The sequence below is a fragment of the Babylonia areolata genome, chromosome 24 (assembly GCF_041734735.1).
Source record: "Babylonia areolata isolate BAREFJ2019XMU chromosome 24, ASM4173473v1, whole genome shotgun sequence".
Classification (NCBI taxonomy): domain Eukaryota; kingdom Metazoa; phylum Mollusca; class Gastropoda; order Neogastropoda; family Buccinidae; genus Babylonia; species Babylonia areolata.
In genome coordinates this window covers 42,221,035-42,241,034 of record NC_134899.1, presented here as the reverse complement: position 1 = coordinate 42,241,034, position 20,000 = coordinate 42,221,035, and the positions used below count along the sequence as shown (strand labels likewise).

Genomic DNA, 20,000 nt, shown 5'->3' with positions numbered 1-20,000 from the left:
CAACAACAGTCCCACTGCCTCCATATACCTCCAACAACAGTCCCACTGCCTCCATATACCTCCAGTGACAGTCCCACTGCCTCCATATACCTCCAGTGAGTCCTACTCCCTCCATATACCTCTAGTGACAGTCCTACTGCCTCCATATACCTCCAGTGACAATCAAACTGTCTCTCCATACACCTCCAATCACAGTCCCCTTGCCTCCAAAGACCTTGAACATGAATCTACTGACACAGAAGACCTTGACAGGAACTTATGCCAATGACAATGATGGAGGTGGAGAAAGATCAAAACCTGGGTCACTATGAGAGCAACAGGGGTTTCTGCTCATCCCTGACCTGCTCCACAGCTGTAGTAGGGCGCATCACCAGCTTGAGACTGGATCAATACACCAACTGGATCTGATGTTTGTTCCGGCAGGCTGAAATTGATTTCTCCCTCTCTCAGGGTTAGGGACAGATAGGGGGAGAATAGATCTACAGCTGTCACTCTCTCCCTAGCGCGCGCACGCCCCCCCCCCCCCACGCCCACCCACCCCTCCCCCCCACACACACTGCCTTTTTTTTTCTCTCTCTCTCACTATGTCCCCAACATACACTAAGCATTTCATTCTGTGTTCAACCAATCAAACATAATCACTTTATTAATCCACATCTACACTGACCTGTGCAATTGCAGGCTCATTATAAACACAAATGTAAAATGATCATGTACACCATAAAAAGAAATTCAAACTAGTAAAATATAAATCCATAAGAGCTGTCAATAGACATAAACAAGCCACCACCACCCCCACCCACCCCCACCCCCACACACACACATTACTTAGGGTAATTGTATTTCATGAGGAACGATTTGATAACAAGAAATTAAAGCCATGGGTAAGATTTGTTGTTTGTTCATGGAGAGGGGGTAACGTTTCCATACACAAGACAACAGTCAGTGAGATCTATTTTTATCTTATGTGACAACATGTGGGAAATGAGGAAAGAGCTTTGTGAGGGAAGGGGTATTTCTGTAAAATTACAACTGATAAAACTGTGTGTGGGAGACGGATCAAATTTTCACAAACACACCAGAACGAAAAGTAAATCAAGGGAAACAGAACTGGACACCTGGTCAATATATATGTAGCTTGCACAATTTCCACTTCTGAAGGCACACATAGGAGAAAACTTTTGAATACTTCCATGGAGCTGGCCAAAATTCACAGCTCCCAAACTGGTCGATGGCTGGTACCAGGCTACTCTTCAATGAGGCACAGATGTCACAGGAAACTTTGAACAGATTTCCATGAAGCTGGCAACACTTTCACTGCTCTAAGTCTTCATACCAATGATCAGAATACTATTCACTTCGCAGTTTCTTCTTTTTTTTTTCTGTTTCTTGCTCTTTTTTTTTCTTTAAGAAAGTGTTGCTTTTTTGTACATGTTTTTGTGTTGTTCTTTCTTTCTTATTCATGATATATTCAAGATTTCCATGAAATGAGTAACATTTTCCCAGCTCCGAATCTTCATTCCAACATCCAGAACACCGCTAACTTGGCTGTTTCTTCTTTCTTTTCTTGTCTTCTGTTGTTTTTAAATATACATGTTTGTTTTCTTTTGTTCTCCCCCCCCCCCCCCGCCCCCCCCTTTCTTATTCAATTCAAGATTTATTCAAGATTTCCATGAAACTGGTAGCATTTCACAGATCTCACTGATCCATTCATTCCAACATACAAATGCTGTTTGCTTTCCAGTTTTTTTGTTTGTTTGTTTTTTTTGGTGTTTTTTTTGTTGTTTTTTTTTGGGGGGGGGGGATCTTTTGTTGTTGTTGTTGCTGTTACTGTCTTTTTCTTGTCCTTTTAAAAAAATTTGTTTTGCAACTTTTTGTTTCTTTGTTTCTTTCATATTCAATCAAAATTTTATTCAGTATTTCCATTGAGCTCTGAGTCTTCATATGACCAGAACACATTGTTCGTTTAAAACTTTGGTGTTTTTTTCTTCTTCTTTTTTTTTTTTTTTTTTTTTTTTTGTCCTTTACAAATAAATGGGTTTTTTTTTTATAGAGGGAAGGAGTGGGGGGAGGAGGGGGAAGGGGGTGGCGGGGGAGGGGGGGTTGTTCTCTCCTCTCTCTTTTTCTTTCTTCCTTACAGAATGATCCTGGTCAGCCCATTGCTCCTGATGGCGCTACATTCCGGTCCTCTGACAGTGATCAATAAATTAACTGGACTCCGTGTTTGCTTCTGCTGGAGAATCCATCTCTCTCTCTCTCTCTCTCAGGGTTTGGGCTGGGTAGGGGGACAAAAAGAAATCTATATCCTTAATTGCTTTGATCAAAATTACATTTCTCTGTCTCTCTCCTACACTCTCTACACAGGCTCACTCACAAACATGCATGCAAGCATCCTTGGTTCTGCATGCTTGTGCACACACACACACACACACACACACACACACACACACACACATGCCCACACACACGCACACAAACACGCACACACAAATGATTCTGTTTTTTATTCACACACACACACACACACACACACACACAAAGTTCAAAGTACTTGTATTTGGGGAGTACATTTTCAGAACAAACATCTAGACAGAACAGAGGATGAACTTTGGTATTGCTTCAAGCAAAGACTTATATCATTTCTGTCTGCGAGTTGACAATGAGAGAGATCTGTTTCTAATTCACAATCCCGTGGTGTGGAAATGGGGAAGTTCTGAGAGACATTTTTCTTTACCACTGCTGAAATTGTGTGTGACAGACAGTGCACAGGTTCACATGCATACGGAAGCAAAGGTTTCATTTTCAGTTTCTCAAGAAGGCATCACTGCATTTGAACAAATCCTTATACGCTACACCACATCTGCTTGGCAAATGCCTGACCATTAGCATAACCCAACATGCTTAGTCAGGCCTTGACTGCATGCATATATATATATTTGTGTACCTGTTTTGGAGTGGATTTCTTCCACAGAATTTTGCCAGAGGACAACAGTTACGCTGCCATGGGTTATTTTATGGTGTGCCAAGTGTGTGGTGCAAGCAGGACCTCAGTTAATCGTTTCATCTGAATGACTAGACGCTCAGATTGATTTTCCAAACTTGGGAGACAGGGTGAGAGCAGGAATCAGACCCAGACACTAATGAACGCTGTACTGGCAGTTCTTTCATCAAAATTATGATTGGCGGATCAGACACAAGTTCTCACACATAATATAGGTCTGGATCAAAGTTTCAAACTACCTCTGTTTCATAATGTATTTCTGGCTTTGGTAGGTCATAGCAAACACAACAAAAACACACACACACACAGACACACACACACACACACAAAAACAATTTTCTGCAATCTCCTATTTCAGGGTTATTTTCTTTCAAAAGAACAATCAATTTTCTACTACCGGATGATCTACAAACTGCATACGTAAGTTGATCCAAGTGATATTCTTATAATGTCTAAACACACACACATGAACCAAGTAAGCCACTATGCTCAACAGGAAACTAGTTATGTTGACAGGTGTTGATGTTTGTGTTAACGTCCCCTCACTGTTTACTCAGCTGTTTTCCAGGGGTTTTTTGTTGTTGTTTTTTTGTCTGTCGTCGTCTTCTTCTTCCTTGTTAGTGGGCTGCAACTCCCACGTTCACTAATATGGACACGAGTGGGCTTTTACATGTATGACCTTTTTTTCTTTTTTACCCCGCCATGTAGGCAGCCATACTCCGTTTGTTTTCGGGGGTGTCTGTCTGTCTGTATCCTGGCCATTGATCAGCCCAATGCCAGGGGCTGGCGCTTCATTTTCCTGGACGCCGATCAATACACCAATTGGACTGCTGCACGCCGGCAATCGACCTCTTTCTATGTCTGTCACTCTTCCTTTTCTTTCTATCTGTTCTCTCTCTCTCTCTCTTTCTCTCTCTACCCCCCCCCCCCTCTCTCTCTCTGTTTTTTCTCTCTCTGTCTGTCTCTCTCACTACGTTTGTTTCCTTGGTAGCATGGTTGTGCATTACTTGTTGTTTTTGTTATATGATCATGTGTTTTGACCCTTTCATGGGGGGCAATCTTCTGTAATTGTTTGTTGTTGTTTTTGTTGTTGTTTTTTTTCTTACATATCCATATCTCTGTCTCTTAATTTTTCTCTCTCAGGGTTAGTGCCAAACAGGGAAACAAGAAATCTATAGCCTTGATTGCTGTTTAAAAAAAAAAAAATCAGTCTACACACACACACTCACACATACACATGATCACAGTTTAACACACACACACACACAGATACAGACAGATGAGGTAAACACAGAAATCAATGCTGTCCAGCATGGTATTTATCTGCCTCATTGTGTGTGTGTGTGTGTGTGTGTGTGCAGGGGGGTCCAGAAGGGTGGGGGTGGGGGGAAGGTAGTTTCCTCCATTTGTGTTTTTGCTTTTGTTGTCATTATTTAGAGCTGAGTCTAATGTTGATATAATCATGATATATCATTTGATTTACTAGTTTATGACATGATCTCTTTTAACTGACCTCTCTTACTTTATCTTTCAAAATTATATGTGCATGTTTGTGTGGGTGTGTTTGAGTGAATGCTTTTGGTGCTCTTGTAGAGCACACTGAGTTCACGAATGTGCACTGTGGCAAGACCTCTTGATAAATGGATAAATAAATGAATATATGATGGGGGCTCCAAATACAGTTTATCATCATCACTGTTGAAAAGCCGAGAAATCCCTTGAAGAGAAACCTTTTTTCACACTTTTTTTTTTTTTTTTTACTAATAAGGTTGTTAACTTCTGGAATACTCTGCCCAGTAACACTGTCACTGCAGAAACACTCAACAGCTTTCAGAATTGATTAAACACTGGAGGGATTATGGACTCCTGGTTAATTTCTCCACAGGAAGCTAGCCATAACATTAGTAATCACACTCTCTTATATATAAGTATTTTAAAAAAAGGGGGGTGGGGGGGGTAAATAAAAAGTCCTAATTGATCAGGTAAAAGGATGATAAAGCCTAAAAGCTGTGACACTTGATATGATAGATCATCACTACTTGCTTCCCCATCTCAATAAAGAGAGAGGTGGAGGGGTGGGGGGTCTCAAGAGAGAGAGAGACAAAGAGTGAGAGCAAGACGCAATACTTCGTTTGGGAACATGTTCACTGAGTTGGCAACAGATGTACAACACAAACTCCACTGACTGCTAATCTCCACGAAACCATTCAATTTCAAATGATGAAATCTAAAAATCCGCACAGTTCCAAAAGTATCAAGCAGACACAGCTAAAATTTTGTAGTTTTTTTTTTTTTTCCTTTGTGAGATTGCTTGCCAAATTTTAATGTTGTCAGCCCTTCCAGCCTTCAGTGTGACGAAACAAAACGTTAGATCTGCATCAGCGAGGTTAGTTTTTTTCAAATGCACAAACCGCTCCACAGAACCATTCACATGAAACAAAAAACTTTACACCGGCGGTAATCCTGCAGTTTAGAATACTAAACTCAGGGGCCGTTAAAATGAAAAAGTAGAAGGTGTTTTAGACTGACTTCGATGCGCTGAGTCGAATGCAACCCTCAGCTAAGCTCTAAGACCACTCCTTTTGCCACGAAACTGGATCAAATGCACGGTAAGTAGTACTCCTTCCCGACCTGCACGCCATTTTGACTGCTGATCACGTGGGTGAACGCGTCAGTCACCAGCAATCAAAATGGCTCGCCGATAGTTGCTCGGGAAGTGACCGACTGAGTTTACTATTTATTAAGCTTATGTCTCTGTTTCATTGACAAGGAGTGGCCGTAGAGCTTAGCTGAGGGTTGCATTCGACTCAGCGCATCAAGGTCAGTCTAAAACAACCTCCATTTTTTCATTTGAACGGCCCCCTGAGTTTAGTATTCTAAACTGCAGGACGCCTTCCAAATTTCAACGATGTCAGCGCTGGCAGTCCTCACTACGACTGACGGCAATATACCAAGAGACAACAGGTTTAAACTGTTTCAGCGGCCATTACTGAGAAATTCCGAGAGAGAGAGAGAGAGAGAGAGAGTAATAAAATGTGCACAGTCTGGAGGCATTTCGAACAGACTCTCCCCATCAAAGCAGCCTGTGTGCTAACCCTGTGCAGTTCAAAGGCTTTTTTCTCCTCGCCACTGTTTGTTTGAAGGCACTGGAAAGTAATCTTCAGCAAATTCTGCCTCCCCTTCAAAACTGACTAGCTTCCATGTGTGCAAACACACATGTTCTTCCTAGGGCCAACTCTCTCTCTCTCTCTCTCTCTTGATCCTTTTCCTCATGCAGGAAGTATGCAAGGTGAGGCCAAAAGTTAAAACAAATCAAAAGTACATACACCGATGAACTGTTCAAATCAAATAATAAATCTCCTCTGATCCGTTTCAGACATTCTAAAGTGAACTTGTTTGTGGGTCATAACGTGAGTCGTTTTGTTTCTCATTAAGTTTGTCATTCAGTGAGAGATATATTTGTCAGTCGTGTCCGACAGTGACCATAAGAATAGCAGAGGAGGCAACTGCTGTACCAATTATCTGGGCTAGAATCTGATCAGTGGACAGTATCTTGCCCAAGTTACACCCCCACTCTCTCGGCCAAGAGGGCGTTAGGGCAGTCGGCGTTGGGATGGTTTCCAAAGGCCAACTGGCCCCCCAAGGCAGCAGCACTAAGAGCTAGAGCAATCTTGCCTCCGACTTTGAGAGTCATAGTCATTTACTTTTTTGTGAGTCAGTTAATGTAGGCCTGTCATCACATAACGTCATTCTCAAACAAAAAAAACCCAGAAAACAACTGACTTGTCCTCGGCCTCAGAGACTTTCTGCCGCGCCTCGTGGGCAGTGCTCTCCTCCAGGGTGTAGGCCTTATGGGCCTTCACCATCTCCATGACAGTGTTGGTCACCTCCCCATGTAGCACCGTCAGCTGGGGCATCACCTGCACACACACACACACACACACACACACACACACACACACACACACACACACACACACACACAAACGCATGCATGCATGCATGCACATGCACGCGTGCACACACACACACACACACACACACACACACAACACAACACAACACAACACACAACACAACACACACAATAACATCATTAACTTCGCTGCCTTTGAATCGCTACATGCCATTCGCAACAAAACGATTTACTACTAGAGGGCTACACTGTGCAATTTAAAATCAACAACAACAACAACAACACAATGTTCATTTCAAGTGTGTTGTGGGGAAAGAATGTAAATAAGCATTTTATCCTGTGGAGGCGTCCCTCAGTCTGCCGTCCCTGTGATGGGCTGTTGCAGTGCTCAACAGTGAGTCATTCTTTGTCATTATCATGACTGCCTGCTGCAGCATTATCTGGGACTGCTGCTCTTGCTATGGGCAAAACAGGCGTCTTCATATGATATGTTTTTTTGTGTGTGCGTAAGTGTGTGTGTGCGCGCGTGCGTGTGCGTGTGTGTGTGTGTGCATGTTTCAAAGGGGGGGGGTAGGGGTGTGTGTGTGTGTGTGTGTGTGTGTGTGTGTGTGTGTGCGTGCGTGCGTGCGTGCGTTTGTTAAGTCATATGAAATTTTTCGTCTAAAAGCGTAAGCTTATAGGGCTTTATTCATCCTGCCCTCAGTAAAAATGTTTATTATGAAATGTATGGGGGAGAGAGGGAGAGACGATGAGAGAGGGATATATACACAGAGACGAAACAACACACACACACACACACACACACACACACACACTGAACGATATGAATATTTGCTGACTTTCTTCTTCTTCTTTTTTTTTTTTTTTTTTAATCAAAAAACCTTTTGTATATCCCTTTACAAAAATCGACTTGTATTGCTAAAACAGTCCTTCAGGGAACTGTCGAGGGTGAGAGACAGAGGAGATGACTGGAAAAAAACAACAACACAAAACAAACAAACATAAACTATGGACTGACATCATATCATATTATTTTGATAATTTTTTTTTGTCCTAATCCCGCTTCTCCCGTCCCGCCTCTCACACACACCCTTCCAATATTATGTTGTTTTTTTCTTTCTCCAATCACTGACACTTACCCTCTCCATTTTACATTTTGTACTCTATCTTTTCCACATATTCTCTCTCTCTCTCTCTCTCTCTCTCTCTCTCTCTCTCTCTCTCTCTCTCTCTTCCTTTCTCAGTCCCCTCCCCCTTGCCTCCCCCCCTCCCCTCCACCTCAACCGACCCCCTTTTCATTCGAATTTTCTGAAATGTCGATTTATTTAATTAATAATAAGCAATCATCACTATGATAGAAATGATAATAATCCAAATAATAATAATATCATTTATTTTCAGTCTGATATCATCATCTTAGATGAACAGACTATAAATAAATAAATAAATAAACGAACGAACATGACATCATAGCAGAACTGACAGGAAAACCATCAATGGAAACACATGCTTTGACACGCAACTGCCAGGCGTGCATGAATATGATGAACATTTCTTCAGTGTGGTACTTCGATGACTCTTCATTAAGGAGTGTGCCGGTGTTAAGGAGTTAAAACCCTTTCACCGCTAGTCAATTTAGAGAGCAAAATTCCCTTGTGCTATAAACACAGAAAAGAATTATGGCGTTTTAAGATTTGCTGGGAATTCCCCCCTGCGATGTGTAGAAAATATGGCACTGTCCTACCACCGAACATTAAGAGCAGTAGGTTCATGGATAACAGTCCCATGATCTGGTCATCCTTCAGTGACATGGGTCCTCTACCTAGCTGCTGCATAAATGCGAGTTTGGTAGTGAAAGGGTTTTAAAAGGATCGATCGAGAAGGAGGAGGAGGAGGAGTAGTAGTAGTAGTGGTAGTAGTATGTATGTATGTATGTATGTATGGGGAGAAGAGATGCGGGAGAGAGTGGGGAAAGAAGGAGAAGAAGGAGGTGGAGGAGGAGGAGAAGAAGAAGAAGAAGAAGCATGAGAAGGAAGAGGAGAAGGGGGAGGAGGAGAGGAGAAAAGGAGAAGAAGAAGAGAAGAAGGGGAGGAGGAGGAGCAGAAGAAGAAGTATGTCTGTGTGTATGAATGAGGAGGAGAAGAGGTTGGGTGGGGGGGGGGAGAGGAGGAAAAGATGGAGGAGGAGAAAGAGGAGAAGGGGGAAGAAAAGGGAGAAAAAGAAAAGGAGGAAGTGAAAGAGGAGGAGGAGGAGGAGAAGAAGAAGAACGTCTGTATGTATGAATGAGAAGAAGGAAGAGGAGGAGGAGAAAGAGAAGGAGAAGAAGGAGGAGGAGGAGGGTGAGGAGGAGGAGAAGGCGGTGGCGGAGACGACGACGAAGAAGAAGCAGCATGAGGAGGAGGAGGAGGGGAGAAACAGAAGAAGAAATATGTCTGTGTGTATGAATGAGGAGGAGGAAGAGGAGGAGAAAGAGAAGAAGAAGAAGGAGGAGGAGGAGGGTAAGGAGGAGTAGTAGGAGGAGGTGGCGGAGAAAAAGAACAACAAGTATGATTGTATGTATGAATGAGGAGGAGAAAAGATGAGGGGCGTGAGGAGGAAGGCGAAGAAGAAGAAGAAGAAGTGTGTATGTATGCATGTATTAAATGTATTTTTCTACACCCTCCCCTAGAGAAATACAGCACACAGACTGGCAATTTGGCATTGAGCATACCGCCGTGTGGCGAGGGAGGGGGGGCGGGGAGGGGGGGTGGGGTGCGGGGGGGGGGGGGGGGGTGCGGGGGACAACATTGATTTCCCTCATTGCCGAATGGATGAAGGGAAAAACCTCCTAACAAGCTAATCATGAAAAAGATTCCACGAAATTGAGTTGCACCATGCATACCCAAGAGGGCAGTCCACTGATTATTATGTCCATGTGCGTCCATGTGGCATTTTAATTCGTAAAATTCTCATTTATATAATTATGCTATAGGAATATCCAACTTATAAACAGAAGGGAAAAAAAATCATCTTTAAAAAGACTTAGCTAAATGAGGGAAGCTGCAACGCTGAAAATGTATTTCTTTATCAAATCAATATAGATAGCGAGTAATTGTTGAGCCATAATTCCCTAAGATTGCAGCCAACAGCGTTCCGCTTTTTCTGCCTGTCTGTCTCTGTCAGTCCCTACCTTTCTTAAAATAAAAAAATTTCAATAGCAACTGAAAGGGTAGGCTTTCCAGGCCTGACAAGAGTGATGGTTTTATGCGAAGATCATGTATCTGCTCTTTACACACACACACACACACACACACACACACACACACACACATATATATATATATATATATATATAGAGAGAGAGAGAGAGAGAGAGAGAGAGAGAGAGAGAGATTTTCCTCGATGCAGATGTGGTGTTAGCGTGCACGGATCAGTTCGCATGCTTTGTGACACCTCCTTGAGAAACTGAAATCAAGAAGCGAAAACCGGCGCCTTTTATCCGCAATAAAGATCCTGACTACAATTATTAATTTTTTTTTTTGTTTCTGTTTTTTTTTGTTTTTCTTGTAGTTGTTGAAACTGAAATTGAGAAGCCAGAACCGGCGCCTTTTTTCCCGCCATAAAGATCCCGACCACAATTGTCATTTTCCTTCCTAGACTCTCCCGTCCTATCACACCTCCACCACCCCAACACCCCCGCCCCAACCCTCCTTCCCCCCCCCTCTTCCCCCCTCGCCCACCTTTTTGCTCGCTTCCTCTCAAACCTGCTTGTCTATGTCCATCAGCACTGCCCCCCCTCCCCTCCTTCCCTCCCTCCCCCTCCCTCTCTCACTCTCTCTTCCCTCCCTCCCTCCCCCTCTCTCTCCCCTTCCCCTCCCTCTCTCACTCTGTCTTCCCTCTCCCTTTCTCTCTCTTCCCTCCCTCTCTCACTCTCTCTTTCTCTCTCTTCCCTCCCTCCCTCCCCCTCCCTCTCTCTCCCCTTCCCCTCCCTCTCTCTCTTCCCTCTCTCTCTCTCTCTCTTCCCTCCCTCCCCCGTTCCTCCCTCCCAGTTCAGGACAAGCAGGAAGATCGATGAAGGGAGGAACGCCAGGCGTCCCGGACCGTTCTGTGTGTCTGGCATCGGTCTGGCATCACAGGGCCTGCTGTTGCTGAACTGAAGGGGAACTGAACTGGCTGGGGCTTTTTTTTTTTTGTGTTGTTGCCAGTATCGACTTCTTGCCCACAATGACAGAAAGAAAAAGAGGAGAGAGTTCCTCTGTGGACTGTTGCCTGTATATACACCGTGCGGGTGGATGTGTTGCTGGTGTTTTCTTCTGTCACCGGTTTTCCCCCATACTTTACATTATCTTTCTGACTCAGTTGTGGAGCAGCATGCAGTTTATTTGTGTTTAAAAAAAAATTCAAATAAATCTTGAGATTTTGATTAAATCAAGAGTAACGTTTTGAAGTCTGTGGGTTATTATCCCTTGTTACTAGCCCCCTATAGGACAATTTTTAAATATTTTTCGTGTTTTTTTTCTTTAACATTTCAAGGGAAATTTGAGACTTTTAATCTGTCCAAACTTCTTTAATTTCTCTTCAATGAACACTTGCATTAAGTTTTTAGACACACATATTTAACACAAAAAGAACAGGCTCTTACGGAATTACAGGGGATTGCTCCTTGATGAAAAGTGTGTATGCTTCTCTTCCACAAGCAGCCAGGATCATGATGACCTCTTCAAAGAGCGAAATAGCTGTGCTGTACTCACTGGGACATTTCAAACTCATTTGTCTCACTTCCCCTGTAGCAAAGCAATTTTATTGTTAAAGTGAAACTAGAACGGTACTTCTTCCCCTTATTGCTGGGAAATGAAGACACTGGGGCGCTGGATTTCGTATCATCTGTCTGTCTGACTGTCTGTCTGTCTGCCTCCCCCTCCCCCCCTCGCCTCCCCCTCTCTCTTTCTTTTTCTCTCTCTCTTTTCCTGTCTCTGTCTGTCTACCCCCCCCCCCCCTCTCTCTCTCTCTCCTGCGCTGATTGCCACATGTTCCAAGATATGTAAACGGAAAACCAGTTTGTCCATGTCCACATCCATTTTGTGAACGTCTCAGTGTGCGCGCATATGTGTGTATTGGAGAGTGTGGAAGAACATTTTACATAATTTTGTTTTGGTGCTTTTCATCTCCCCTTTCCCCCCTTCCCCTGATATAAGAGGAAGGCTTAAGTCAATAAACCATTTCTCTTGTCTTGTTTTGTCCTCTCTCTCTCCCTCCTTCTCTCTCTCTCTCTCTCACTCTCCCTCCCTCCCTCTCTCTCTGAGGGAAATACAGCTTACAGGCTGGCAATATGGAGACTGAGCACACCACCCTTCCACACGAGAAAAGACATTTCCTTCTTGCGAAGTGGAGAGGGGGAGAAAAGTTCTAACAAGCAGATAAGATCTCCACAAAATTCTATGTGCATCGAGCATACCCAGGAGGGCTGTCACCGTTATTCCCGCGTGATTAAAACCTGACACCCCACCTCACTCCAAAATACCGTGTCCTTATATGGCGCAAAGGCGTGCATGTGTGCACGTGCGCACGTGCAGAATGTCAAGGTCTGTGATGTGGTGATAGCTGTTGATGCGTGGAACAGATAGGAGAGAGAAAGAAAAGTGAGGGGGTGGGGACGTCAGGGCAAAGAGAGGGAGAGACAGACAGACAGACAGAGAGGGACAGAGAGAGAGAGGGAGAGAGAGAGGAAGAGAGAGAGAGAGAGGAGGGAGAGAGAGAGACAGAGAGAGGGGAGAGAGAGGAAGAGAGAGAGGGAGGGAGAGAGACAGAGACAAAGAGAGAGACAGAGACACAGAGAGAAAGAGAGAGAGAGAAGAAGAGAGAGAGAAGGAGAGAGAGAGAGAGAGAGAGAGAGTGAGAGAGAGAGAGAGAAACAGACAGACAGAGACAGGGAGAGACATACACACTCACAAACATATGCATGCACACACACACACACACACACACACACACACACACACACACACACACACACACACACACACACACACGCACGCACACACATGCACGCACGTGTGCAAGTACTTCTCAAAACGAAATGCACACACACACACACACACACACACACACACACACACACACACATGCACGTGTGCAAGCAAGCACATGTATATAATACTTCTCAAAACAAAATAAATGCAACATGCATGCTGGCAGAACTATGGAAACGCTACATGCCTCTCTGTCACGGGCCGGGCAAAACATTGATTTCCTTCAATGCTGACCGGGCGGAGGCAAACTCAAACAAGCCAAGAATGGACTCCCCAAAATGTACTGAGTTGTACCACGATACAGTCATAACCAGGAGGATTTCGATTATTCCCGTGTTTTTTTTGTTGTTGTTTTTTTTAGTAAGCGTGGTAGTCCTTCCCTTCAACTAAAATATCATGTCTTATTTCGCATGGTAAATCGATTATTCAAACTCCTTCAATATTATGTCAAAGGGACAGCCATAAAAAAATAAAGTGTGTGTTTGTGTGTGTGTGTGTGTGTGTGTGTGTGTGTGTGTGTGTGTGTGTGTGTGTCTGTCTGTGTGTGTGTGTGGTGGGGGAAGGGAGTGTCCGAAGTTGTTAGAGACACAAGGCTGTAATTGTGTTACACTATGAAATCAATAATTACGGCATGCTTTTGGTCTGTCTCGCTCTCGACCGCGACGAATTGCTTAATTGGCTGTGAGCAGTAAATTTCGTTCGTTTCCTCTCTCTCTCTCTCTCCCTCTCTCTCTAAGTTGGCAGCTTTGGGTCTGCCTCTCTCTCCTACGTGATGCAACACTGCTTAATGAGCTGAACAGATTGAAAGCAATCAATTTCGTTCGTTTCATTTTCTCTCTGTCTGTCTCTGTCTCTTTGTCAGTCTCTCAGTCTCTGTCTTTCTCTCTCCGCTTCAAGATATATTGCGAGGTAATATGTTCGTGCTCTCTCTCTCTCTCTTTCTCTCTCTCCATCCACTTCAAGATGTCTTGAAAGGTAACATATTCGTCAGTACTCTCTCTCTCTCTCTCTCTCTCTCTCTCTGTCTCTCTCTCCAACCACTTCAAGATGTTTTGAAAGGTTACATGTTCGTACTCTCTCTCTCTCTCTCTCTCTCTCTCTCTCTCTCTCTCTCTCTCTCTCTTTCCCAATCCATGGCACCTCTCCAACCCTCACCCCTCCAAAGTGTCTTGCAAAAGGTTTCATGTTCTTTTTACTTCGTGTGCCCAAGAACCAGCGCCTTCACCAGCTGGCCATAAAGACCTGACCCACTTGTACTTCATACCTTCCTCCACACCTACACCCACCCCCTACCTCCTCCTCCTCCTCCTCGTCCATCCTCCCTTCCACACTCCTCTCTCCCTAGCTGCGCACCCTCCCCCCCCCACCCTCTACTCTCCCTCCCCACCCTTCCCACACTATCCGCTACGTCTACACCCCTATCCATCTCCCTCCCTCCCTCCCTCCCCTGTCCCTCCCAGTTCAGGACAGACAGGAAGATCGATGAAGGGAGGAACGCCAGGCGTCCCGGACCGTTCTGTGTGTCTGGCATCGGTCTGGCATCACAGGGCCTGCTGTTGCTGAACTGAAGGGAACTGAACTGGCTGGGGCTTTTTTTGTTTTTGTTGCCAGTATCGACTTCTTGCCCACAATAAAAGAAAGAAAAAGATGGGAACATTTCGCGGTGGGTTTGTAGACTACCCTGCTGACTGCGCCACGGTTAATTAATTGTTCTTTGCTGTTACTGCTGTTTCTGTCACGGGTTTCCCCCCAAAAAAAAACTAAAAGTGTGTCTGGAGTGGCTCTCTGTCTGTCTGTCTGTCTCTCTCACATGCAATACTTTTGTGTCTGTATGTTGTTTGTATGTTAACAATATTCATAACACTATATAAGTTAGAAAATATTCTTTACTTTTGTTTAACCCCTTCAAATGGGGCGATGGCCTTATATTGAATAAATCATTCTCTCTCTCTCTCTCTCTCTCTCTCTCTCTCTCTCACACACACACACACACACACACACACACACACAAACAAACACACACATGCATGCACGCACGCACGCACACACACACACACAAACACATACACACGAGTGCACGCGCACACACACAAACACGCACACACACATGCACGCACGCACGCACATGCACGCACGCACACACACAAACACACACAACCGCGCAAGCGCACGCACCCGCACGCACACACACACAACACACAAGCTGCGATGCAATTACACATCAACTCCTTTCTCACAATTTCCGCTAACCCCCCAAAAAAAACAACAACAACAAAACAAGCATGAATTACAACCCACTTTGTGTGCGCACACACACACACAGAGGATAGTTTGCTGTTGCTATGTTTCTTATGCTGATTTCTACCACCATTGTTTGTGTCTGGAGCAGAATATTAACACAGTGACACACAGGCACACAGAGACACACAGTGACACACACGGGCACACACACAGACACAGACACACACACACACCAGTGCTGTAAATGTATATAATAGAAATTTAAAAAAACCCAACAACAACAAAAAAACAACAACAAAAACCGACACATAAGTAAGATGGAAGACAGCCATCAAAAAGATAATGCAGCTTTTCACACTGAATTCCATATTTTTATGAATAGCTAATGAAGTCAACAGGATCTCTTTTCGACAGACAAAACAGAAGACAGAGACAGAGACAGACAGACAGACAGACATAGACAGAGACAGAGAGGGACAGAGAGAGACAGAGAGGGACAGAGAGACAGACAGACAGAGACACACAGAGAGAGAGACAGACAGAGAGATACAGAGAGAGAGAGAAAGAGACAGACAGACAGACATAGACAGAGACAGAGATAGAGAGAGAGAGACAGACAGACAGACACACACACACACACACACACACACACACAGAGAGAGAGAGGTACAGAGAGAGAGAGAAAGACAGAGACAGACAGACAGAGATAGAGACAGACAGACAGACATAGACAGAGACACTGAGAGAGACAGAGAGGGACAGAGAGAGACAGACAGAGATAGAGAGAGAGAGACAGACAGACAGACACACACACACACACACACACAGAGGGAGAGGTACAGAGAGAGAGAGAGAAAGACAGAGACAGACAGACAGACAGACAGAGAAAGGGAGAGGAGAGTGAGAGGGGGGTGGCAAGGAAGACTGGATGTTTGACCGACTGACACGGCAGAGATGAGACAAAACATTCATTTTTTGTTATCACTTCACCAAGATACCAGGCAGTCTATCAGCCTGTGCATCCATCCCTCCTTCCCTATCTCCTCTCAAAATGCACACAACCTCATCCATATACTAGAACCTACAGAACGACCGTGGACAAAGGGAGTGAGAGAGACAGCGAGAGGGAGAGACATGGACAAAATATATTGAAAGACTTTTTTTTTAAAGAGCAAAGGGTATCTGACACAGCCGCCCAAAGTACAGCACGCTGCAAGTAGGATGGACACGCATGACACTGTCACACCTCCTGAGTGGATAAACATGACCATGTCACACCTCCTGTCAGGACAGACATGACATGACCATGCCACACCTCCTGTCAGGACAGGAGAGACATGACCATGCCACACCTCCTGTCAGGACAGACAACATGTCATGACCATACCACACCTCCTGTCATGACAGACATGACCATGCCACACCTCCTGTCAGGACAGACATGACATGACCATGCCACACCTCCTGTCAGGACAGACATGACATGACCATGCCACACCTCCTGTCATGACAGACATGACCATACCACACCTCCTGTCATGACAGACATGACCATGTCACACCTCCTGTCATGACAGACATGACCATGCCACACCTCCTGTCAGGACAGACATGACATGACCATGCCACACCTCCTGTCAGGACAGACATGACCATGCCACACCTCCTGTCAGGACAGATATGACCATGCCACACCTGTCAGGACAAACATGACCATGCCACACCTCCTGTCAGGACAGGACAGATATGACCATGCCACACCTCCTGTCAGGACAGACATGACCATGCCACACCTCCTGTCATGACAGACATGACCATGCCACACCTCCTGTCAGGACAGATATGACCATGCCACACCTGTCAGGACAAACATGACCATGCCACACCTCCTGTCAGGACAGGACAGATATGACCATGCCACACCTCCTGTCAGGACAGACATGACCATGCCACACCTCCTGTCATGACAGACATGACCATGCCACACCTCCTGTCAGGACAGACATGACCATGCCACACCTCCTGTCAGGACAGACATGACCATGCCACACCTCCTGTCATGACAGACATGACCATGCCACACCTCCTGTCATGACAGACATGACCATGCCACACCTCCTGTCAGGACAGACATGACCATGTCACACCTCCTGTCAGGACGGACAGACAGACATGACCATGTCACACCTCCTGTCAGGACAGACATGACCATGCCACACCTCCTGTCAGGACAGACATGACCATGCCACACCTCCTGTCAGGACAGACATGACCATGCCACACCTGTCAGGACAGACATGACCATGCCACACCTGTCAGGACAGACATGACCATGCCACACCTGTCAGGACAGACATGACCATGCCACACCTGTCAGGACAGGGCAGACATGACCATGTCACACCTCCTGTCAGGACAGACATGACCATGTCACACCTCCTGTCAGGACAGACATGACCATGTCACACCTCCTGTCAGAACAGACATGACCATGTCACACCTCCTGTCAGGACAGACATGACCATGCCACACCTGTCAGGACAAACATGACCATGTCACACCTCCTGTCAGGACGGACAGACATGACCATGTCACACCTCCTGTCAGGACAGACATGACCATGCCACACCTGTCAGGACAGACATGACCATGTCACACCTCCTGTCAGGACGGACAGACAGACATGACCATGACCATCTCCTGGACTATCCAAGACATGTCAACGGCCACCAACTGACCAGCTTGGAGGTGGGCATCAGCTTCTTCTGCCTTCAGGTCCTCTGAACGAAGGCAGAAGTCATGATGATGACTTGATGATGGTGATGAGGATGAAGAACCGGCGTCCTTACCAGCCATAAAGATCCGGATCACAGTGGATTTATCCCTCCCCCGACACCCAACCTTCCATCACACCCACACCCACATCCACGCCCTCTCCCTTCAGCGTTCGCCCTTCTTCCCCCCCCCCGCCCCCCCTTCCCTCCTCTTCCTATCTTACCGCCATGACCACCACCCCCTCCCCATTCACTCCCTCCCTGTTCAGGACAGCCAGGAAGATCGATGTTCGGACGAACGCTGGAGGTCCCGTTCCTTTCTGCGTGTCTGACACCGGTCTTAAAAGATATTTTCGCAAGGTTACAAGTTCGTGCTCTCTCTCTCTCTCTCTCTCTCTCTCTCTCTCTCTCTCTTTCTCGCTCGCTGGCTCGACTGAAAAAAAGGTACATCTACTTTAAGCTAATGAGAAAGTGCCAAAGTGTCGCAAATCTCTTATTAGTTTATGTTGTTTCAATTCTGGTTTTTTTCCCCCCTTTTTGTTCCATTTTATCTGTCTTGCACCATTTTGTTCTTATTAGTATCTACTATGTCACTAGAGCTTTACAGCTGACATTCAACATTTCAGTGTTCAGTGTTCAGCATTCAGTGTTCTCTCTCTCTCTCTTCCATCCCTTCCGCCCTCTCTCTCTCCCTCTCTCTTCCCTCCCTCCCCTTCTCTCTCTCCCCTCCCTCCCTCTCTCTCTCTTCCCTCCATCACTCCCTCTCTCTTCCATCCCTCCCTCCCTCTCTCTCTCTCTCATCACTTCCCCTCTCTCTCAAATCAAAAATACTTTATTAATCCACATGGAAATTAACTTGTGCAATCGCAAGCTCGTTGTAAACACCAACATAAAATGATCGTGCGCAACATAAAAAGAGATTAAAACTAGTCAAATAAGAATTCCCATCAGCTGACGAAAGATTAATCCCCCCCTCTCCCCCACCCCCATCCCCACCACACACACATATTCACGTTAAGACCATAGGTATTGCACAACAATATTTACAAATGAGAATGTCCAACAAATAAAATGTCTATACTACTAAAAGAATAATATTATGTGCGCACACACTCACACACACGCAGACATGCACGCACACACACAAACACACACACACACACACACACACACAAACACACACAGCTAGCGCGCGCGTTAAGACCATAAGGAATTATACAACAATACATATATAAAAACATCCAGGAAAGAAATCGTATGTATAAGTAAAATGCACAAACACACACTCTCTCTCTCTCTTACACACACACACTATAATCAGTACATTAATATTAAGATACATGAAACCCATTAAGAAATAAACTAAAATAAAGAATAAAAAAATTACAAAATAGATAAATTTTAAAATATCTTTATTTTATTCTAAATCACTTCCGATCACACACACAGAAACGCTGCCCGTGCTCACCCACCCAGTCCCACATGCACGCATAATGTCTGCTCCCATGCACTCGTCTGCTGGTGAAGTTAAGTTCAGGTGTTGCTGTGGCGAGGTGGGAGAGAGATGGTCACAGTCCTATGAGTGAGTGTATTGGTTGTTTTGATTGTGTGCGCGAAAGGTACTGCAGGGATGAATGAATTAATGTACCGAGATGTTCTTGCGCGTGGAGCTCCGAACCTGCCACTTACGTCGGACCTTCTGCTACTGATGTCATCATGCAGTGTGTGTGTTTCGTCTGTCACAATGTGTTATTAGTCTGTCAGTCAGTAGTTTTCTATTGTGCATGTCGCTAAAGGTGTCTTTGTCTTATACCCACTACCCCACCCGCTTTCCTAATGACTTTTTCCAACCTGTCTTTGTCATGTTTGGCCACGTTTCCTCCTCTTTTCCCTCCCTCCCTCTTTCTCTCTCTTCCCTCCCTCCCTCCCTCTTTCTCCTTTCCTCCTCCCTCCCTCCCCCTCCCTCTCTCTTCCCTCCCTCCGCCCCTCTCTCTCTTCCCTCCCTCCCTCCCCCCTCCATCTCTCACTCTCTCCCCCCTTGCTCTCTTCCCTCCCTCCCC

The 20,000-nt window shown here is 45.2% G+C and overlaps 1 protein-coding gene across 6 annotated transcripts in view; it reads right to left on the bottom strand.

The window, feature by feature from the left end:
• LOC143298722 (F-BAR and double SH3 domains protein 2-like) overlaps nucleotides 1-20,000 on the bottom strand; it is a 201,760-nt gene that overhangs the window by 36,819 nt on the left and 144,941 nt on the right. For all 6 annotated transcript variants that reach the window (XM_076611631.1, XM_076611634.1, XM_076611632.1 and 3 more), the window contains one exon: nucleotides 6,785-6,921. In XM_076611631.1, coding sequence (XP_076467746.1) covers nucleotides 6,785-6,921 — 137 coding nt within the window. The remainder of the gene's footprint in view (nucleotides 1-6,784; nucleotides 6,922-20,000) is intronic.